A 24,341-nucleotide genomic window follows, 5' to 3' on the forward strand; every position below is an offset into this window, starting at 1 on the left:
CCGCCCACTGCCGACAGTGGTACTTGAGCCTCCTAGCACACCTTCATGTGGCAAGGGTGAACTTCCTTGGTGGTGATGGCGATCTTGGGCTGACGGGGGAAATGCAGCATTAAATTGAGACAGTCCGTGATTCTGAGAAGTCCGCCCTTGTCAAGGGTAACTTTCCCATTGCACCTAATTCTTGGAATGTCGCGAGCATTCCCGTTCGGCGAAAAGCTGCGTGCTTTTGCTTTCGCCCACAATAGGGAAAACTTTCTCGTAGTCAACCCTGCGAGCCTCAGGCGGGTAATTACAAATAAATGGGTCGCTCCCTAGCTTTCCGACCCGGCGATGTGGTTGATCGCCAGCACGTGGTGGCGATCGAACCCCCGTCATTGCCGCCGCGGACTGGGCGCCTTCGATGGAAGCTGCTTGCCAGACCCGTTTGGTTCCTGTATTCTATCCGCATGAACCTCGGCTGGGATCCCAGTCATAAAAACCTGTTGAAATGTCTCGACTTCCGCTCTGACAGGAAGCAGCGTCGTGGTCACGTGACCTGATTACCAAAATATGCGTTGTGGGGCTAGTTGGTTCATACTCAGATAGGTTTTATGCGCACAAAAAGACAAGGGAGACAAGACGGAGCGCACCGTCTTGTCTCCCTTGTCTTTTTGTGTCGTCTTTTTGTGCGCATAAAACCTATCTGATTACCAAAAACTGTTTGCGAGCCTTCTTGCTGTTATCGAAGCTGTCCATGTCGTCTGCTAGAGCAGACGATGCAAACAATCCGTCATCACGCCGCCGCAGTTCTTTTGCAGTGACGTCACGCGCACATTTATCTCCTGACGTGCGCACAAAGGAAGCCAAATGCATTGGCACCAAGAAAATGATAGGGCTCTCTTTTGTCGATCAGTGTGAAATATAGTAACGCAATCATAGAGGTGAACGATTAGAAATTAGAAGAAAAGCAGCCACATGGCACCGATGCCTGTGGTACATGTGCGTGTAAACTAAAGATAGATAACAGAGACGCGAATCAGTCGCTTTTCGTGAACGGAGTGCGACATGACTTAATGTGAAGCGTTTGACAGGAATCAGCTTGGAGGGGTTTACTTGCCGCTGCTGCTCGCGGAGTTCGGCCAAGGTTGAAGTAGCCCAACTCGCTGCACTCGAAAGCAGACGAAAGTGCTTGCAAAAGCATTTACAAGAGACAGGTGCTTCAGCACAGACAGATTCGCTTGTGATGCTTTTAGGCCCGTGCGCTGATAATATTACGAAACAAAAAACTGGATACCGCTAGCAGACAATACGTGCTCGCGGCTCTGAGGGCGCCCGTGTGTAGTGAATTTCAGTACAAGAAAACGAAGAAGCAAGAATCAAACGTCTAGCAGTTACTTAGAGATTATAAAAGCCTATAAATGAGCAAAAAGGGTTGAACGGGACTTGGGCATGCTGCCCGAGCCCTGGTAGAGTTCCATCACCAGGAATATGGAAGTAAACTCCCAATTTCAAATACGCGAAATTCTAGCAGTTGCGTAGTTGTTAAATGAAGTTTTGCATCATATAATTAACAACATCAGCACTTCTTTTTCAGCGGTTAAAATTCTTTTTTCATAGCTAATTAAATAAAGTAAATGTTATTTAGGAATAGAATAAATAAGATTTTGTTAAAGTTAGTTAGGGAAAGTTAGTAAAGTTAGTGGTGAAAATCTACCTTATGGCTTGGAGAGAATACAGTGCCCTACAAATGAGTGCGCTAGAGGACATGGTACTCCCTTTTTACTTCCTTATAGGGTTATTCGTGTTCAGAGCGTAGCCGCGTATCTCGTGTGGTAGTCAACGCACGATATCGTATGCAGGATAATGAAAAGTGCTCAGAATGCGCACAGTCTAACTCAGTACTCGGCGTTGCTTTCCCGGGAGCTATAGTGATGGGTGTAGCTTCAGGGCCGCCATAGAAAAATCGCAGGGCCGTCCGGGACTGAAAATAGAATGCGACCACTGAGAAGAAAGGGGCATTTATTGTGTGTGCCTCCGGAATCCTGTCTTCTCAAAAGAGGCGCATGCTAGTAGGATTCCAGAAAACCTATATTGCTCAGGGCCAACCCCTTTTGATGTAACCACCTGCTTGTGACGTCTAGTGAGTTTCATCATTGCAATTTTGCAATATTTGCATAAAGATGGCGCAACCATGCAGCTCACTCCATGCTCAATGACATGGTGACTCACCTTAACCTCTTCTGGGCATGCAACCAGGTATTTCCCATAAAACAAGTGTTGTGGCAATTTTCTTTCGCTGGACGAAATAACCTTTCAACGCCTTGTATACGTTGACATCATGGCGATAGCAAGAGGGGCCGGGCAATGTATACTGCACATCTTTCAGAAGTTTGCTCACCAATCGCGTAGCCGTTGATAAGATAAGCTGCATTTCTGCGCTTCTGTCTCAAATTGTGCGTCCGTGATGGCCGATACTAAAGTGTTTTACATGTTAGGCTTTCAGTGCACTATCACTCAATATGTAACTCGCGGAAAGATATTGTATGCGGGTGAAGCCTCTGGCAGTTGGCAGGTGACATGGCTGGGCATTGATTGGTCGGTGGGTTGTGCGACGTCACGAGACCGCATGAAGTGGCCCAGTTAGCAGGGGCTTCATGGTGGATGAGATGGGAATCGAACCATCCGAGACTCTTGGTTCCCGAGTCTCTGCCCATAGGCCACGCAGGCACTTTGGTACGGCTTGGTTAAAGCGAGGATTTATATCTGAGATTGTCTTTCAGATAAGGTGGCAGATTGCGACTCTGCTAATGTGTACATGTGCGAGATGACAGAGGAACAATTTAAGGAATTATTAATTGGATTAGTAGCGAAGCATGCATGTATGCGAACGAGGATAATCAAGGAGAGTCGGCAAACAGGAGCCATTGTCGTGACACATCCTTATAGGCGGAGCTTAAGAGTCCCAACAATTATTTTCAATGCAACAAGCTATATTTCGTTACAGAACTAAAATATTTTGGTAAACAACCTTTATTTCGTTAACAGAACTAAAATATTTTGGCTAAAGTAAAAGAAAAGGGGGCATATAAGCTTGCCTTTAAGGGTACTACGCAAGAATGAAGGAACGGGCTAGTTGGTAAATCATCTTGGAAAGCAAAACAGCGCACTTCAAAACACAGACACAGAAAGGGAATAACGCTGTGTCGTTGTTCCCCTTCTGTGTCTGTGTTTTGAAGTGCGCTGTTTTGCTTTCCAAGGGCGCTACGCGACAGCGTTAGTGTCTCCCGTTGCTCGTTCACGTGCATCCAATTTGCTACTCGCTTAATCAAAAACCTAATAATAACGCTTCGTCATCGAATAATTATGCACCATCTTAATTTTTTACTTCATACAGCCATCATAGACATCTGCTCTTTTTGGTGCCCCCTTCCCCCCTTCAGCTGGTACGCAATCATGCACAAGGACTACCTTTCTGAATGAAATTAAATATTCTCGAGCCGACTGTCTTGATGCCACTTGGGGCTGGTTTTGTGAAACATTAACTGAGACCTAACGACTACCTTAAGAAAGCATTTGCAAGGCTGTCGAACCAACTGAAAACGAATGCCCCTTTATCACAAATGTAACTTATCTTGTGACATCTTTAATTACGTGGGGAAATGTAAGTAGCAACATTACCTAACGTGCTTTTCTCGTTCGCTCTCAGGAACACCGAACTTGAGAGTACAACTAGGTATCTACCCCAAGTCACACCTCAAAACAAGGAACGATCTGCACAGGGCAGCGAAAGTGGGTGTATATAGAGCTGACGCAGGCTAACAGCAGTGCATGTTCGCATCTTCCGATGGAGAATAATACAGTTCGTTAGCCAAGGCACCGGTTGTTACGGGTTCCACACGAGACGCTCTCTCGTTTCGTGCAGGAAGTAGCTCATAATCCTCGGCAAGCTGCGTGTCTGTTCGGGGCAAAATCCGCTGGCGGGACCCGTGACGCGCAGGGTCCAGGCCCACGGCGTGGGCAGCCGGTCCACGGTGAGCGGCGGCAGCTTTAGCGCGAGCAGGCTCGCTGTCTGTGCAACCACCGACACAGGCTCTTCTTCAGCACCCAGCAGAACGACGTGGGATTCGTGGCCCAGCCTCAGCGAGCCCAATCGTAGCAGGCGTTGCGCCGGCCACCGCAGCACGAACACGTACACTGCCTGGTCTCGGCCCTGTGTGTACCTGCGATGACATTCCGCTTTCTGTTAAGGAATAGAGAGGCTGGCGTGTTAAATCGCTCTCAAAATATCACCAGACGGAATTGGCGTTCAGCGAATCCCGATGAGGGGCCCGAAACTATAGGGGTGCGAATCGACCATGTGTCGAGACGGGTCAGCATGCGGTTGTAGTCTGGTACGTGTTACTATACTTGCTATGCAAATGGCATTATACAGCGTGATTTTTGAAGCTATTAGAACTGCTGTTAGATTACACAGTAATCGGTAAGATACATGGTGCCACCAGTTTGTAATTTGTGACATTTTCTCTGAACGCAGTTCTGTATCTCTAAGCTGTGTTAAGCTATGTGCAGTGTTTATGCCCACGATTCGGCGCTATACCTTCAGACCAGAGTTCACTCGCTGCTCGAAAAGCCGTATGGGTGAATGCATGGTCTTTCACTCCAGGAAAAGAATAGAAAGCATCTATGCAATTATATCGCAAACTGCGTGGAAGGTACGACAAAGTATCGCCCTTCCTTTCGTGGCGTCGCTGCAAAGCTCAGAGCGAGGACATACCAGACGTGCGGGGATGCCGTGTCGTTCTGGCAGGTCCATGCTGCTGAACCGTAGACAGCCTCACCATTCACCCTGAGCCAGCGACCCAGCTGCTGGAGCCTCTCCTGGTAAATGAGCTCCAGTCTCCCGTCGCGGGTCGGCCCCACGTTGATGAGGATGTTCCCGCCACAACTGCACGTAAGAAAGTTGGAAATTGCGCCAAGATAGCAAGAACTTTAGGCATATATCATCATTGCCTCCCGTCTTGGCGCTCCGTCGGGCTGGATAACCATCGTGCCGTTTTAGGCGACGGTCTTCATAGGCTCATTAGTGTCAGCAGGATCTGTGCGTTCGTGAAATGTGTCCGCGAGGTTTCGCGGAATATCGGCGGGGTTCTGTTTAACCTTTAAGAAAAAGAAAATCATCCTTCACCTGGAATCGAACTTCTACCCTTGCGATCACCAGTAGAGTGCATTAACAGACTAGGTCACATCAGGCACGTGAGAAACATCTTAATTCTTATCTGGCTTTCCTGTCGTCTCCACCACAACGTAGGGAAAAACTACGACTCCTTCAACCAGGTCTCCAGGAGGGTGCGTAGTGAACGCCATCTTCCGCCAGCTATGAAGACCAAGCGCCGCAACGAGCACGCGCCATCGCCGCGGAGTGAAGCTGTTCACCTCGAATCCGGCACGGAAGAAGCGCTGTGTGATCGGCGGGGTTCTGACAAATAAACACTATAGTAGAATCAGCCCCAAAGGCTTCGCCTTATTGCTCCTAAGGGGTCTTAAGTGCCTCAAGAATTTTCTCTGTGGACACCTGAACCGCATAGCAGCAGTTTGTCCTCCTGCTCCTTGAAGGTCAAATGAAGGTCAAATTATCAGACGCGAAACGCGTCTCTGCCTAAACTAATAAAGCTTTCACTTCAACAAGCTTACAGACCGCAACCTGCCATAAGGCTTGATTTATAAAGTAAAAAACACAAGGACGCTCAAGCTTCGCCTTAAGCGTAGGTACGATAGAGTCTTAAGACAACCTTTTCATTCGGCGATTTTTTATTGTATTGCGAAAGGCATACTACGCCAGGTCTAACTGCTCGTTGCGTGGTTCGTGGCCCGTGGACCCCCCGCTCCTCGACCTCCTTGATCAGCCTGTCATGACATTTGAATTCACGTTACCCCTTGCCACGGGCAGGAGCTGCGAAGTCTAGTTGCTCCTTTCATATGGGAGGGTGATATCAGAATCAGCCTGCCAGAACCGTTTGCATTCTCGTTACCCCTACGACACGCAGGCACGTCCATACGTCTTGGTTGAAGCGTGACTTTATATGTGGGCTGGTAGCTTACGCTCTTGCGTCATACCCCTAAAGGACGAGCTTAAGTGTCCCTAATAACGTAGCACCTTACACTGATAGGGCGTGATAGGGGAATAATGTAGCAGGTAAATTAAGCTTCCACCGTTGCTTTCGCAATTGAGCTAAGGTTAACCAGGGCTAAACCACAACAAAATTTTTTCATACGTTTTGTTAAATAATTAAATTGGTTTGCAGGAAAAGAAAGGCGCAGTATCTGTCACACTTTTTAGTTAGCTATACACTGACCCTGCTGGACTGGCTGTTGATACATTCGTTTTCACCTTCTTTGTAATTTCACAGCCACTTACGTTAACCTTACCACAATTTCAAAACATACTCGAGCAGATCGGGCAAATATGTGAGGCTTTTTCTTTTTCGCTCGTTTTATAGGCTGGTCGCAACGGTATGTACTGGACGAACAGTAAGGTAACTTTCCGCGTCCAATGACGGAACGTTATTCCCGCCGTGGAGCTTCAAAAATGGATGTTTTTTATTGGCTAGGCATGACTTGTGCGATGCAATTTTACCGTAGTCTTTGTTTCCATTGCAATTCTTCACGCAACGTATTAGGCGAAACCACATCGTCTCTAACGTACGGCGTTATGACCTTTAACTGGGTGGAACCTTTAAATGAATGGTGATAGGTTGTTAAAGGAGTTATGGATTCAAAGCCTGCTGAAACATGCAACTTGCATAGACTTCGGGCAGCAGTGAGGTCCGACTGGCCCAGCTTCAGGCACGTGCTCGATAAACATGCCTAGCTTAGAGTGGACCTCCCCTGCAGAGCCGACGCGCGTTGCGTGCCATTGTATCAGTTTTAAAGATTTCTAACTTTCTGCACATTGTGAGCGCAAAGAGACACGAATCACAGGAACAGAGACCGCGGTACGTGTCTTTTAGAGATAGTCTCTGCTACTGGGGGTAAAGCTTGGTGTTCCATCGCGCTGGGTCCGAATGAGCCTTCCTTTTCCTTAAAAACCAACCTAAACAAAAATAGTTCAAGCAATGCTTAAACCACACCATTTTTTTAATACGCTCATGACTAGGTCCAGTTAGCACTAATTTATGTTTTATAAAACTTTTTTCTCGCTATTTGAGAAAGGCGAAAATGCAATCTGTTTCCTAAAAATAAACATAAGAAGTGAAATAGCTAAACGTTTGAGGACCACCGTCCCTCCTGGGCGTCAAGCAACATCATTACACTATTACCACGATATGTCATTTAGCCCGTTATAGTCACCCAACTAGAGACTTAGAAATGGCATCATTAGATATAACTTCACGGCGATTACGCTCCAATCTTCGTTTCGGCGCGCGAGCACTTCTAGAAATTTTCCGTTCAGAAGTAGCGGACAGGAGAAACAACTGGAGGGTAGCCCTCATATGCATTCTGCGTTGAAACAGATGTGTGTTGTAGTATCTAGACGCTCGACAATCACCGCTAGTTGCAATCAGTTCGCATCCTAGCATTACGCTGATCCAGAACATATCTCTGCGACGCCAATGTATCATCTTTCTTTTCTTATAAGTACCGTACGGTCTTGTACATGAACTCTTTTTCTTAGTTTCTCTGAGTAGCTTTTCCCGTCTATGCATAATAAGACATATCTCCTTGAAGGAATTGTATTCCAGTGGAGCAAGCTTTTTATTCGCAGTCGTTAAAAACAGGCTCTGACGACTACATTTAGGAATGCTGTCCAACAACAGCCATTTAAGTGAAGAATTGGAAACCAAATATACGGAGAGATGCAGACAGTTTTTTGGGGCAGTTTTTATTCTGCCGCTATACGCATCCTCCATGGCGGTTACCATGGCAGCTGCCACACTCCGTTGTACAATTCTGCGCACTTCCCATACCCTCCTCCTTTCGCGGTAACCTTCCTTCTCTTCCCTCTCCGCGGTTACCATCCCCCGGTTAAACAGACTACCGCTACTGTACGATGACGACGTTAACCCCAGAGAAGGAATTTTTCACATGCATCTCTGTAAAAAATGTGGCTGAAAGAACACGTGTAATGGACGCACAGGAGTGCCGCACCTGATGGACTCGACAAGTGTGGTGATGAGCTCTTGTATGGAAAGGACGTCGGCGAGCGCAGCGTCTCTACGGTAGCCCCATGACTGGCGATCCAGTGTCATGCAGTTCTCCCACTTGTGCGGCTGCAGCACACCTAAGTGTTCAAAGAGGGCGGAGAAGAAGAAGCACACTCATCATCACATGAGTTTATTTACTGACTGACTGAAAAACTTCATTGATAAGACCTCATCGTCTCGCCGAAGCAGCAGTGCTGTCGACCGGCGCAGCCGTTGCGCTCTCAAAAAGAAGGCAATGAAGGTTAAGAAATCGTATTCTTGCTGCTCTGCAGCTTTCTAATTGAAGCTTTTCGCCAGTCCACAGCAGTTTCCATGAAATGAATCAGAGTCTACTAAATAATTACTTAATTACGAAACAAAAACTGCTCCTGGGTGGCGCTGTGAGGCAAGGCTAGCCGAGCTTTGTTGTCACGAAATAAGTTCGTAAATCTTTACATTTTGGTCCACGATGGACGAAAACACGTTGATTATATATGAACGACATGTCATGCAACTTGTCCAGTGCAACAGGGTAGTTTCATACGATCTCACAGTGCATAGCAGACCACCGCGCCCGTAGCACCGGGTGTATCGCAATTACCTGGGTTGTAGCGGTCGTCGCATGTGAAGTAGCCGCCGTGCTTGCACTGGCAGCCTTGGCACCAGCGGTCGTTGGTTACGACTGTGTCCTTCACAGGGCTGCGCGTCACAGGAAAGCGCGGATTACTGGTGCCCGCGAATGACCATCATCATGCTGACGGCCTAGACGCTGGCAACTGCATACCTGTCGTTGTAGAGCCAGGCCAGAAACTCCCGACTCTTCCAGTATTCTGCGGGGGCTGGGTCGCCGTCAGACCAGATGATTTCGGGCCTGTACCGCTCTACCAGTTCGCGCAGTTCTACGAGCGTTTTTCCCTGGACAGAGAGCAGCGCCACACCCGTATAGTCAGAATTGAATCACAACTTTCTCAGGCAATCCTGTACGCGCAAAGTCAAACCGAGTCTTCAAGCTCACCCACGGCTGTTAATCGGGTCATAGCAGCGTAAGAACAGACGCATCAGGCGAGACAACAGACCCCCCTTTTCCTCTCCTTCTCCCTTATAACAATGAAACCTCTGCCCACGCTTACAGGGCGTGCCAGTACTGTCATTGAGAAAGACAGGATTTTTCACAAAATTTAAACGGCAGATTTATATATATATATATATATATATATATATATATATATATATATATATATATATATATATATATATATATATATATATATATATATATTGCTTAATCGAGAAGGGCACTGTTAGAATAGATAGGGTGAGATATAGCACCCCGCACTGCCTTTCCTTTTAAGTTCCCTGTACGCATGCTGCTTTTTGCTGTAAAATGTTGGAGTCACTACATATATGTCCCAAGTTACAGATGTTAGTCGTAGTCAGAGGTAGCGTAATATCTGTGGTATACGTTGGGCCATGTTATCTTTATTTGTAATAAACATTTTATTTATATCTATTTTTTTTTAGAATGCGTATGTCAAACAAGCAACCATTTTTGCGACAATGAAGAGATTTAGCATAGCGCGACTGGGGATGCACTACCGTGATTCACTTACGCGGGGACCCAACTGTGTCTGTATACACGCGTGCCCATTGGGGCCATCACGCGTGCACAACTACCGTTTCGTAAAAACGGATCGCGCTATGCTAAATCTCTCTACTATCAAAGCAGCGCTGTTCTTGACGCGAGTTATGTGCATGACTTTTTTTTCTGCTTTCTGCAATTAACAATGGCGGGACCCCAGTGGTCATGTATAAACTGTCATACAGTACTGGCCGCGTTGCTATTGTTGTAAGTCTTTGAGTAGGTGAAGGTGGAAAAAGATAATTATAGTGCAGCATGTATTTTCACTGCAACGAGAAAGAGGGAACCATGTTGGGGCTTGTAGCTCTGCGTGTCCCTCCTCTCCTATCAACACGCACTTTGCATCGGAGGCCTTATACCATGACTTGCTTCTACTCCTCCCCCGGCGCGAAAGAAAGCGTCAAAAATCATATTTATTCAGGAACGAAAAGGAAAAGGAAGAAACAGCTGAAACCGCTCTCGAAAGCCGAGAACTGGAAATATAGATGTAATTCCGCGTCTATGTGTGACTGCGACTTTTTGGTGATACCGTCCTTTGTTAACGTCATACAAGGTGTCCAAACTAACTTTAGCCAAGGGTTAAAAAAAATTAAACATCTGAGGAGAAACCAAAGAAACCACTTGCATACATCTGCCAGCCATCTGGCGTACCACAGAGAATTTTTGCAATTAACTAATTAGTACTTAAGATAATTTATCTAATTTGCTAAATATTGCCTTTAGACAATAAATGGATTGCAGAGTCGGAAAGCACATTCCAAAACTCCCATTCCATTTATTTCCGATAAAGTAAGCCTCGCGTGTATCGTTTCTCCAAGCTCTAAAGAAAGTCCGCGAAATACAAAACATATCATTTGACTGGCGCGTTGGTGCGCCATGATTGTGCTGCTCTCAACATAGGCTTCAGTGAACGAAATCAGCTGCGGCCTTGGCTCCATCACCTCGTCGCAGCGGCAGGCCGGTTGTATGCGGTGGATTCTTTGTGCGCTTCAGGCAGTCGGCGCACACGACGGTTCGCAGCGAGCTCACCATGCTGGCTGCAACCATCGCCAACATATCAGCCTACCACTGGGACTGGGCTATCGAGTCACGGCCGCAGCTAATTTCGTTCACTCAAACCACGATTGAGAGCAGCACAATCGTGGGGCGAGAATTCGTTAGTTTTTCGCGACGTTTAACTCAGGACCATAATACTGCAGGCAGAGATCATTTAAAAGCCATCCATATTCGTACGAACATGACTCTAAACGATTGTCCGAACCGAGCTTTCTTTTGTTACCTTGCATGTCTGATCAAGGAGGTGACATCATAGAAGTGGTGACATGACAAGAGAGAGAAAAAAGCCCATTTTATCTTCTTTTTTAACGGCGCAGACTACACGGATGAAGGCATAAAGGGATGCACACAGCGCCGACTTTCAGCTCAGTCTATTACGGCACTCTTACACTAGATGCATATGTACGGTCGTGAGCAAAAGTGGAGAGACCACGCTGACTGTTACGATTGCTTTTTTGATTTATAAAAAAGATGTGCCAGAGAAAATTGCTTGGGCAAGAAGGCAAGTATATTATGCATGGTACCTAATGCACTTCTCAGACTCTAAGAAAAAGCTGGCGGGTAGTTTTCTCAAAGCGCATGGTCTCTCCACTTTTGCTCACGACTGTACATGGTTTGGTGCACGCCAGATGGAGACAGGAGTACAGGAGCGCACTACGCTAACATGAAAGAAAAGTGGTGTTAGTCGAGTGTTGAAGCCTCAGACAAGTATGCAACTTCCCTCTCCGATAAAGCAATAGATGAAGAATTTGAATAACTTCCGCTATGGTGCGGTCCTTACTTGTACCATTAATCTTGTATTATCGAACAATAGAATACAAAATATTGCGGTTCTTGGAACTGAGCATGTGATTTACATTATTCCTAATCTATCCGCAACGCCCCATTTCTTCCACGTACTATTTTCCACAAGATAATGGCAGCTCATAAAGCAGTCCTTCAGCGCAATCAATGAACCTGTTTTCATGTTGCGTCTCACATGCATCCTTTGGCACTCTCATGGCGCTGCTAATAAGGCTAAGCATCGAAAGCTTGCACGAAGCGGAGAAAACTGCTTAGTCTTGAGAACGTTGCGTGATTTGTCTTATGTTGTGGGACAGCCTATGTATGTAAGAAATGTGCACTGTTCTTTCGTCCTTCTTTCAATTTTCTATGTTACGGCCACGGCAACAGATACCTGCATGTGAACAATAGCCATCACCCGTTAGTCTAGTAATGACCAGACGCGAACGGCCACTCGAGTTCAGCCGTGGTCTAATTTAGGCTAATGGAAGCAAAATACCCTCGGTACATGCACGTATTAGTTGCTGAGTGTGTGGCTGTGACATAAAAAACCTGAAGACGCGGTAAAATACAGCAGCCATACTCCACAAAAGTTTTCGGGACGTGAGTTCGTGGGAAAAAATTATTTAAAAAAATTAAAAAAAGTCTAGTCGTCTGAAATATGTCAACGTAGGAGGCGACTGACACCAACTGCCCGGTAGTAACAATACCGCGCGACTAGAAGATGACAAGGCAGAGCTGCAATAAAGCTGTTCTTTTTTTTTTCTTTTTTTTTTTTTACTTTGATAACACACGTCCCGAAAGCTTTTGCAGCCGATATAACAAACAGGACGTTTCCCAATAATATATTAGAGGACGTAAAAAAGACACGCGCAGTTTGAAAGGCCGCTACCTAGTGCACCTTTGCATAGAATGCACAAATAAATACAAAGGAAAGTGCAAACCATTGCTCTATGCTGCAGTCAGCACAGAAAGCAAGGCCAGCACCACAAGGATTGCATAGAATGAACAAAGAAACGCAAGGAAACACAAAGAAAATTGCCAACCATTAATTGTTCTATATACTGCAGAGTCAACACAAAAAGCAAGGCCTGCACAACAAAGGTAATCATCGAAGCACACTCTGCGTTAGCACCCCTTTCCGTGCATTACCAGACAAGGAACTTCCGTAATGACAGAGCATGCGCATAACATCAGTTTTCTTTTTTTTTTTTGCTTGCGCACCGTACCCCTTTATTGACCTGTCGCGCATATAGCCATCTATATGTATAGATGTAAAATCCCCGCTATCATCATCATCATCATCAGCCTGACTATACCCACTGCAGGGCGAAGGCCTCTCCCACATTTCTCCACTTAACCCGGTTCTGTGCTAGCTGCATCCACTTGACCCCCGCGAACTTCTTAACCTCATCCGCCCACCTAACTTTCTGCCGCCCCCTGCTACGCTTTCCTTCTCTTGGAATCCAGTTTGTTACCCTAAGCGACCATCGGTTATCCTCTCTTCGCACTACATGCCCCGCCCATGCCCATTTCTTCTTCTTAATTTCCACTTGAATGTCGATAACTTGAGTTATTTCTCTGACCCACTCTGCACGCTTCCTATCTCTTAATGTTACCCCCACCATTTTGCGTTCCATAGCCCTCTGGGTTGTCCTCAACTTAAGTGGAACTTTCTTGGTTAGCCTCCACGTTTCAGCCCCATAGGTGAGTGCAGGTAAGATGCAACTGTTGTATACTTTCCTCTTGTTGGGATACCGGTAAGCTGCTAGTCATAATCTGCGAGTTCCTTCCCGAGGCTGTTGAACATTACCTTAGTCTTCTGCATATTGATTTTCAAGCCTACCTTTCTACTTTTCCTGTCTAGGTCATCAATCATTATTTGCAGTTCATCCCCCGAGTTGCTTAGCAAGGCAATGTCATCAGTAAATCGCAGATTACTGAGGTATTCTCCATCTACCCTTATCCCTAACTGCTCCCATTCCAAGTCTCTGAATACTTCCTCTAAGCAAGCTGTGAATAGTCCTGGAGAGATTGTGTCTCCTTGCCTAACACCTTTCCTTATGGGAATTTTGTTACTGTCTTTATGCAGAACTATTGTTGCTGTGCAGCCACTATATATATATATATTCCAGCACTTTCACGTGCGGCTCGTCTACCCCCTGATTTCGCAATGCCTGCATCACCGCCGATGTTTCAACTGAGTCAAATGCCTTTTCGTAATCAATGAATGCTATGTATAAGGGCTGGTTATATTCCGAGCATTTTTCTATCACCTGATTGATGGTATGGATATGATCGATAGTAGAGTACCGTTTCCGAAAACCTGCTTGATCCTTTGCTTGGTGACAGTCTAAGGTTGTCCTGATTCTATTAGTGATTACCTTAGTAAATACCTTATACGTAACAGACAGTAAGCTGATTGGGCTGTAATTTTTAAGGTCCTTAGAGTCCCCTTTCTTATGAATGAGGATAATGTTTGCATTCTTCCATGGTTCCGGTACCGTCGATGACACCAGGCACTGCGTATACAGGGTGGCCAGTATTTCCTGCACGATATCCCCCCCGTCCTTTAGCAAATCTGTAGTTATCTGATCCTCTCCAGCTGATTTCCCCCTTTTCATAGATTCTAATGCTTTCTTGACCTCGTCCTTCGTCATTGGTGGAACGCCTGACTTTTTCCCTGCCGCTAATCTCGTTACGGTCCTGACTACTTTGGCTGCTGTAGAGATCTGTATAGAACTCCTCGGCTACTTTGACTATCTTGTCCATATTAGTAATGACGTTGCCCGCCTTGTCCCTTATCGCATACATCTGGTTTTTGCCTATGCCCAATTTCTTCTTTACCGCTTTAAGGCTTCCTCCGTTCTTTACAGCATGCTCGATTTTCTCCATGTTATACTTCCTTATATCAGCCGCCTTGCGCTTATTGATTAGCTTTAATATCTCGGCCAATTCGATCTGGTCTGTTGGATTGGAAGCTTTCATATTCTGGCGTTTCGTAATCAAATCTTTCGTCTCCTTAGACAGCTTACCGGTATCCTCTCTAACTATCCTACCGCCTACTTCTACCACACACTCCGTAATGCTATCTCTGAAGTTATTGTTGATTGCTTCCAGGGCAATGCCGCCATCCTCGGTTAGAGCCAAATATCTATTCTGTAGCGGGATCCTGAATTCTTCTGCCCTCCCCCTCACCGCTAATTCGTTGATGGGTTTCTTTCTTACTAATCTGCTGCGTTCATTCTTCAGATCTATAGGCTAATTCGGGACCTCACTATCCTGTGGTCACTGCGTCGCACTTTCCCAATTACCTCTACATTTTGCACAATGGCGGGGGTTGAACACATTATGAAGTTCATTTCATTTTTAGTCTCCCCGTTAGGACTTTTCCATGTCCATTTCCGGTTGTTGCGTTTGCTGAAGAAGGTATTCATGATTCGTAAGTTATTGCGCTCTGCAAACTCAACTAGTAACTCCCCCTGCTATTCCTAGGACCAATGCCATAGTCACCTACTGCCTGGTCTCCTGCCTGCTTTTTTCCTACCTTGGCATTGAAGTCGCCCATTAGTACACTATCATCATCATCATCATCATCATCATCATCAGCCTGATTATACCCACTGCAGGGCGAAGGCCTCTCCCATATTTCTCCACTTAACCCGGTTCTGTGCTAGCTGCATTCACTTGACCCCTGCGAACTTCTTAATCTCATCCGCCCACCTAACTTTCTGCCGCCCCCTGCTACGCTTTCCTTCCCTTGGAATCCAGTTTGTTACCCTCAGCGACCATCGGTTATCCTCTCTTCGCACTACATGTCCTGCCCATGTCCATTTCTTCTTCTTAATTTCCACTAGAATGTCGGTAGCTTGAGTTATTTCTCTGACCCACTCTGCACGCTTTCTATATCTTAATGTTACCCCTACCATTCTTCGTTCCATAGCCCTCTGGGTTGTCCTTAACTTAAGTAGAACTCTCTTGGTTAGCCTCCACGTTTCAGCCCCATAGGTGAGTACAGGCAAGATGCAACTGTTGTATACTTTCCTCTTGAGCGATACCGGTAAGCTGCTAGTCATAATCTGAGAGTGCTTGCCAAATGCGCTCCATCCCAATCTTATCCTTCTTATTATTTCCTTTTCATGGTCCGGATCTGCGGTTACTACCTGTCCTAAGTAGACATATTCGCCTACTACTTCCAGTATTTCGCTACCTAATGTAAACTGCTGTTCCTTCCCGAGGCTGTTGAACATTACCTTAGTCTTCTGCATATTGATTTTCAAGCCTACCTTTCTACTTATTCTGTCTAAGTCATCAATCATTTTTTGCAGTTCATCCCTCGAGTTGCTTAGCAAGGCAATGTCATCAGCAAATCACAGATTACTGAGGTATTCTCCATCTACCCTTATCCCTAACTGTTCCCATCCCAAGTCTCTGAATACTTCCTCTAAACAAGCTGTGAATAGTACTGGGGAGATTGTGTCTCCTTGCCTAACACCTTTCTTTATGGGAATTTCGTTACTTTCTTTATGCAGAACTATGGTTGCTGTGCAGCCACTATATATATCTTCCAGCACTGTCACGTACGGCTCGTCTACCCCCTGATTTCGCAATGCCTGCATCACCGCCGAGGTTTCAACTGAGTCAAATGCTTTTTCGTAATCAATGAATGCTATGTATAAGGGCTGGTTATATTCCGAGCATTTTTCTATCACCTGATTGATGGTATGGATATGATCGATAGTAGAGTACCGTTTCCGAAACCCTGCTTGATCCTTTGCTTGATTGCAGTCTAAGGTTGTCCTGATTCTATTAGCGATTACCTTAGTAAATACCTTAGTACACTATACTGCGTCTTTACTTTTCGCATTGCCGATTCTACATCTTCGTTGAAGCTTTCAACTGCCTGGTCATCATATCTACATGTACGTGCATAGGCCTTTACAACCTTCAGTTTATACCGCTTATTAAGCCTAATTACGATGACTGCCACCCTCTCATTAATACTATAGAATTCATCTATATTACCCGCTATATACTTATTGACAAGGAAACCTACTCTTAGTTGTCCGCCTTTCTGGTAAGCCTTGATAACACAACACATGCCCATCCTTCAGTACAGTATATGCCTCATTCGGCCTCCTAACCTCACTAAGCCCTATGAGATCCCATTTCATACCTTCTAGTTCCTCTAACAGTACTGCTAAGCTAGCTTCACTAGCTAGGGTTCTAACGTTAAACGTTGCCAGGATCAGATTCCAATGGCGGCCTGTCCAGCGGAGCCAGAAGTTCTTAGCACCCCCTGCTGCGTCACAGGTCTGACCGCCGCCGTGGTCAGTTGTTCCGCAGCCGCTGGTGACTGAGGGGCGGGGTTTTATGGAGCTTATCATGAGAGGTCATGGCCAATTACTGCACCAGGGTGGCCAACTCCTGTTCTGGTGAGGGAGTGCATTGCCGGAGGTGTTCACCGGATCAGGTCGCACCCCAAACCTGTTTATGCGATTCCAGCGACACGCGGATTTTTTTTTTCTTTTTTAAATCCGGTGGAGAATTGTGCGGCACCGGGATTTGAGCCCCGGCCCTCTTGCATGCGAGGCGGATGTTCTACCGCTACGCCATCGCTGCCAATCCCCGCTATAAAAGTAGTCAATGTCGAGTATCTGTCAATGTTGTGTCCACTGTTTTAAAACGCATCAAAAACCATTTAGCCCGCAGCCCTGCCCTTGGAAACCAGTTTATCTACTTACCTCTGAAAAGTAACTCGTGGTGAAGTTGTTTTTCTTGTCTTGCAGGAAGAGTGGATTGAACCACTCAAATAAGGAATGGTAGACGCCGAAAACAAGGTCAGTCTTTGATCGAATTGCGTTGGCCAGGTCTCCTGCAGGAATGAGTGGCTCTTTATTGCAGGCAACTTTCACAGCTAGCATAGGCTGCACCGTGAATGCGTAGAAACACACCAAAATGAGTCGCTCATTTATCTGATCTTAGTCCACATGTTTCCTGAAACAATTAAGTGGTCTGAAGTGATTACATCGCTCTTATGGAGAGCTATAGTTGGTCAGAATGTGCCCAGCACGAATCTGAGAATGATTTTGGCAATCGCAAAATATTGATTTGGTTGGATATATGAGGTTCAACGTCTCAAAGCGACTCGGGCTATAAGAGACGCCGTAGTGGAGGACTTCAGAACTTTCCACCGCCTGGGGTTCTTTAACGTGCACTGACCACAGCACACGGGCACCTTGCTCTTAGTCGCTATCGAAAAGCGGTCGCCCCGGCCGGAATTCGATCCGGCATCTTTGGGCACAGCAGTCGAGCACCCAAACACTGTTCCACCGTTGCGTGTACCAATCGCAAAATATCTCAGTGTAGTTAGAAACAGCACAAGACCATCCCGTTGCTGCTAGAATGACGGATAGAACGTTCTAGCAGCGTTACCGCGTTGGTAACTGTCCCAACATCCACGCGGTGGAAATGCGAACAAACCAAAGACGATAACAATAACTATACGCGGTAAGGGTATGTTAAAAGCTCCTATATACTAGCCTGCTGTTGATAATCACAGTGCAATGCACCCATCAGTTTCCAGCGTCATGGTAATCGTAATGTAATGCTAGGTACTCTCAAGGTACAGGACTCGCCGGATTTTCCGATACCTTTTAATATCGTAGTTAACCAAGTATACAGTAATAGTTTCGCTCGGGCTGAGTTCAATGTCGCACAGACGGAGAGACCCATCAAGGGTCAGTGAAATGGGAAGCACACACAGAGCTGATACCGACACTTACATGCCCGAATTTTCCTTTCCGTACATACACAGCTGCACAGTAAAGAATAATATAGGGTCACTGACCAAGTCAAAGTTTAATAAAAACGTAATGATGTTTCGGAAGCCCTACGGCTTCCTAGTTCACAATCCACAAGGAAGCTGTAGGGCTTCCGAAACGTCATTACAATTTTATTAAACTTTGACTTGGTCAGTGACCATATAATTTTCTTTATGTCGCCACCTGACCAGGCGATGTTCCGTCGAACTCTTGATAACAGCTGCACAGTGAATGCAAATTAAAAAAGTAAAAGTAAAGAGCACCCAAAAGACTACCAAACATCGTTTCGTTGCATCAGCCACCTTTTGCTGCAAAAGCGCAAAGGTGGCTGTGCGAAATGCCAATAAATAGAACGAGGAAAATTGCGAACATTAGCCGTCCACAACTGCTTTGACGGGTCAGTGAGTCATTTCTTGCGGTAAAGATGATTTGTGGGCCCTCTTTTCCGAAGGATTTCACTCCGGAAGAGCCAAGCACTACACCAGGGGAAGTCATAATAAAGCTTTTTCAGCAGTATTACACTTTGACAACGTACCTTGCCAGCTACCCAGACAAAACAGAATACAAAGTACGAATCAAGCAGTTTCTCTGTTAATTTTTTTTTCTTTTTATTGGGCAAGCCACACTTCAATGACCAGACGCGGCACGGTGAAGCATGACATACGCACCGACCAAATCTTTCCTCGGTCCAACATCCTTTGCATTCCAGCTGAAGCTCACATTCGACGGCCAGAGGGTGAATCCCTCATGGTGTTTTGTTGTAAGCACCACGTATCTGCCAAAAGAGGTGGGTGCAGGTATTGCTTCATATATGGTACCACTTTAAAGGTATAACTGAGTACAATATTAGCAGACACATATCAACTGTGGTGCCATAAAAAGTGATCCTTATTGGTAGAGGACTTGCCACAAAGCTCACTATTTCAAGGAGTGTTATTTACAGCATTGTCTATGTTGCATAGAAAAAGCATAGTATTTACACTACGAAGAGTGGCAAGTTCGCTTAAATTAAAGAGGTTACTGCTATGTATGCCGTAGCCTAAGGAGAGGATGCGAGCTGATTGCGTAATTTACTTGTTTAGCGTTAGGCCTGTTAAAGGCACAATTTAGACGCTTTTAAACTTCTAGACAGCAAGTGACCAGACCACGGTCCCCGCACGAATGCGTACATCGCACTATGTGAAATAAGCTTGTAACCAGGTAAGGCCACTCGCGTCAGCTAATGCTAGCTCAGAGTAGTATGCTACTAATAGAGTATGAAAAAAATATGTAACGGCTAAAAGGCAGCAGGATTGCAGTGGTCTTGAAAAATAGGGCACTATGGAATTACAATAGCTGTGAAGGGGCACGAGGGGCTTGCAAAGCGGTGAGGCTTCCTGTAGTCTCACTTTTTTCAATGCATTCCTGTGCATGAGATCAGAGGTCCTAGCACGGCTAAAAATCAGGCATCGCAGGGTATAGGTACCCCGCGCTACCTAATTTTCAACCATGCTCGGACCTCGGCTTGCTTTGGGCGCGCATGGACTAAGTAAAAAAAGTCGAGTTAATGACATTCTTGTCGAAATCAAGAAGAATGGACATGGGCAGGACATGTAATGCGAAGGAAGGATACCCGATAGTAGCTAAAGGTAGCAAATCGGATTGTAAGGGAAGGAAAGCGTAGCAGGGGGCGACAGAAATTTAGATGGGCGTATACAATTAAGAAGTTTACACGGGTGAAGTCATCATCGTCAGCTTGACTATACCCGCTGCAGGGCGAAGGCCTCTCCCATATTCCTCCAATTAACCCGGTCCTGTGCTAGCTGCATCCACTTGACGCCTGCGAACTTCTCATCCGCCCACCTAACTTTCTGCCGCCCCCTGCTACGCTTTCCTTCCTCACTAGCACAGGACCGGGTTAATTAAGGGATATGGGAGAGGCCTTCGCCCTGATGTGGGTTATAGTCCGGCTTAAGACGATCAGGGGGTGCAAGGTAACCTAGGGTTGAGGGCAGGGAAGCTAACGGCACAATGATTTGAACAGAGATTGAGAGAATTGGAGGACAAGCTATTGATTAGGAAAGTGTTCAGTTATCTCCACATGAGGAATGTTCAAAGAAAATGGACAAAACAAACTAAAAAATTGGCAAGCAAATATTTAGAGCGCGGTAGGGGATCCATCCAGAAAAAAAAAGTTAAAAACCCAGACAGGGGTCTGTGGAAAACAGGGATGCAGACCAAAGCAGCACTGGAAGTGTACAGAACATTCAAGCACGAAATAGCCAAAGAAAACATCTACGATAATTCTAGATGCAGCTCATTGTTGTTCGAGGCTAGGACAGGTGTACTACGAACTAAGACTTACTGAGTCAAGCACCAAGAGATAGACACGTATATGCGGTACGTGCGGAGTGGAGCAGGAAACGAATGAACATTTGATAATTTCCTATGAGCTCCACTCCACAGTTCAAGGCAACGGGGCTGAGTTAGCCAAAACACTAGAATTTAAGGATGAAATAGACTTTGAATTGGTAGACATAAACAAACACAGGTTAGCCGATTCATGGCTAAAATCAAGGCAGGAGTAAGTACAAAATATAATGCTATTTATGGCTAGGTGCATCCCGGCTGCCCAGTTCAAGCGGTTCAGCCATAACCATCCACTCATCCATATCATACGGCGTGCTGCCGAGTCATCTCACCGTGCTCCGGACTCCTGGAATATGCGTGCCCATTCATCTGGGTCGAAGAACTCGCACGTAAAATCCTTGGCGAAGGCAGGGTACGTGAAGTCCGGCGGATAGTTCTTGGCCATGAACTTGGCAGGGTTGGGGTTTTGCGGTTGTTCCCAACCCTGCCAGTACCACCAGAACCACTCGGACGTGTAGCTTGGCACAGAGAAGACGCCCCAGTGAAGAAAGATGCCCACTTTGGCCTCGTCGAACCAGGCGGGCAGTGGACGCGCGTCCAGTGAATCCCAGGTTGGCTTGTAGCGAGCGGCAACCCAAGATGGTGCCAGAGCCACAAGGGCCGCCACCAACCACCATCGCACTGGACACGTGCAGAAGAGACAAGAACGGAATATGTGTACATTGCTCTTGCATTTTTCGTGTTCCGTACTGCTTGCACGATACATGAGACTTTCCTTAGTCGCATTATGCCGCCTATAAAATTGTTATTAGCGTCTCTCTAAAGCGAGCTATACTGATTGACGAGCTCAGGAAGACAAAGCTGCATATGACCAAAGGTGTCCTAGAAGACCAACAACATAGACTCTGCTAAAAGGAAGCAACTAATGTGAAGCTTCACGGCGAAGAGTTTTGTAAAACGCAGGTGAGAATAACATTGTTCTCGCTGGAGCAATAAAGAAGGGCCATCACAAGAGGCACCGTGGTGCTACCGCAATGCCTCTTCGCTACCCGTTTTTAATAACAGAATTGAGTCAGATATATTCTAACGTGCAGGAAGGGCTGCGCGTACTGATCCGTAAACGTTTCGGGGCATAGAAGTCATGAAAATGTATTAATGCTTGCCACTTTACGAATACAGCGATAAACTAAAGGGATTGTTTTGCACTCCTTGATGTGCAGAGTGATTAGCGTGTATAAGTTAGACCGTACCTCCAGGTTTAAAAAACAAAACTATTTTTTTTTCTATTTTCGCGGCGTTCAGGAAAGTTCTGTGCCGGCCTGTGCATGCTGGCGCGCACGATCAAAGAGGAAGAAGGACGACGAGGCGTTCGGAGCATATCTCTCTTCAAGAGGCCAACAACAACAACGTATTTCGCATATGTTATCACCATTAACTGAAGCAGAGAGCCGCTGCACAGTGCCACCGAATTGAAAAAGAAAGAAAAAACATAGGAAATGTATTTTTTTAGTTATGGTAGATTCGGTAACAGATTAATTGCGTAATCATTCAGACAAAAGATAATTTCACAATAAATGGAAGAAGGGAATATGACACCCCCAGTTTATATCTGAACTCACGACTTCAGCATATCGCGTGCGGTTCTCTATTACTCATCTGTTTCCACGGTTCGCACTAGAACGAATGGCGCGATTTTCAGTCACACCTTCATTCAACTTATCATCATACCTAATTGCGCATGGTCACACGTTAATGGGCTTAAGTGCAGCATTTATATGCGCTGTTGCGCGCAGTATATATACACCACCTTGGTATGGAGGCTATGACCATAGAGTGCACACGCCAGTGGCGGCAGTCGCGTGGTTCACTCTGTTCGCCCGACAAATCTGCTGCGACACATACGGCGAACTGCGCGGAGACAGGCAAATCTCGCTCGATTCGCTGGCTAAACGCCGTGAAACTAACACCTATTCGTGAATAGGGTTTCATAAACATTCTAATAGGTAGTGTGGCTCAAATTTGGTGCAGTAGCGCATAAATGCAACGTTCCGGTCCACAGAGGTTTTCTTGCTCAATCATTTCGGTGGTAATCGCGATTAGCTTTCGACACAGACTAATCCCGCACTGACTTGCTTGCTCGGAAGTGCAAGTTTGCCGGTCTTGCAGTGCATTTTAACAGAGTGTTTAAACTACTCTACTTCACAAATTATCGGCTGCCCTTGGAGTAGGGATTACAGCGGGCGCAGGCTAAACAGCGTACGGATTTTAATAGTTACCACGACTGATGAAGTGACGAGCGTAAGCAAGTCACTGATCCCTATTACGTACTACGTGCGAGATGCTTTCAGTCTTCAGTTCCTGATATGATAAACTGCCGGAGACGGGGTGCAAAGTCGAGAGTTAAACAAAATACAAAATACAAAATGGGGGTTGGGGGATGGGGGTGGGGTGGGGGAGGACTCGCCCCACAGAGTGATTCATTCACAAGTCGCAGCTCACGCAAGTAAAGCGAACAGCAGGAGCTAGCATGCGCAGCCGGCCCGTAGCACGGCGGAGCTCACCCATGGCCCGTCTCTGCTGAAGCCACTGCGTCTATCTGGGAGAACAGCGATGCCAGCTGGAGATATACTCGAAGTCAAGGCCAGATAAAGACAGCAGCAGGGAACGCGACGCTTGCGCGCGATGCTCGCACGAGTGACTCGGCCGAGCACATCTACCGTGTCTTACTGCACGGGCTTTCCTTTCGTGTTTTTTTAATCAATTCATGGAGCTACTTTTACCCTCATATTCCTGCGCTGACTTTCGCTCATACCACGTACAGGTTGTCTTGCTGATGCAAGCAAGTCACGAAGTATAACCTAAAGATCATTATATCTTTATCTTTATATATAAAATAGGGGTGGGAGGTACTATGCGCCCATTAATTAGTTTGGTTTACGCGTCATCACTGCCTGTCGGTGTAACCTTTTCTCGCTCCCGCATGCTATTTCGCTAGCACACACACGCTGCATGTTTCAATCTCGCAAGACAGGAGCTGAATCTGCGCTTTGAAAACATTTCTTGTTGTTCCCAGCAAAATAGTGGTAATTAAGGGTCGCCAAGAGAACTGGTTCTAAGTAGCACACAGAATAAAAAAAACAAACATGGTTTTGCGCCCCTGTGTTTCTCAACATGGCCTGAACTTCGAACACAAGTGCTATGGCAAACGGTAAGTTGCGCACTTTGGCCTTACCTTGCTCCTAGATTTACCAGGCAACACAATAGAGATGAAACATTGAAATCCATGGACAATATAATAGCTTGCGCATTGTCTCATAATCAACTCCTTATTACTCGCTTTAGTAGAAACAATTTCTCACTAAAGAATCTTTATTCAAGAGTACTGAAGGGTAATTAAAGTTTGATTACTAAATCTTGATGATAGGAATATGATCTTTACGTAATTATATTCGGCAGTGCGATCTATTCTGTCGTTTCTATCGAAAGACAAGTCGCTGTATATCTGCTGCAGCTAAGTTAATATTTGCAGTC

At 45.9% G+C, this 24,341-nt stretch overlaps 1 protein-coding gene across 1 annotated transcript; it reads right to left on the reverse strand.

The window, feature by feature from the left end:
- Positions 1 to 2,708: 2,708 nt before the first annotated feature.
- Positions 2,709 to 23,494, reverse strand: LOC146202768 (alpha-L-fucosidase-like). The gene is made up of 9 exons (XM_084588324.1): positions 23,372 to 23,494; positions 21,143 to 21,491; positions 19,130 to 19,236; positions 17,382 to 17,512; positions 8,944 to 9,074; positions 8,761 to 8,858; positions 8,125 to 8,257; positions 4,754 to 4,924; positions 2,709 to 4,199 (listed from the first exon to the last, which is right to left on the reverse strand). Exons 1-9 carry the CDS (start codon positions 23,373 to 23,375, stop codon positions 3,863 to 3,865), a joined length of 1,461 nt encoding a protein of 486 aa, XP_084444450.1. The 5' UTR covers positions 23,376 to 23,494; the 3' UTR covers positions 2,709 to 3,862.
- Between the last annotated feature and the right edge of the window lie 847 nt (positions 23,495 to 24,341).

Source organism: Amblyomma maculatum, chromosome 1, assembly GCF_055883805.1.
Source record: "Amblyomma maculatum isolate TAMU_Amacu chromosome 1, ASM5588380v1, whole genome shotgun sequence".
In the NCBI taxonomy this organism is placed as follows: Eukaryota; Metazoa; Arthropoda; class Arachnida; order Ixodida; family Ixodidae; genus Amblyomma; species Amblyomma maculatum.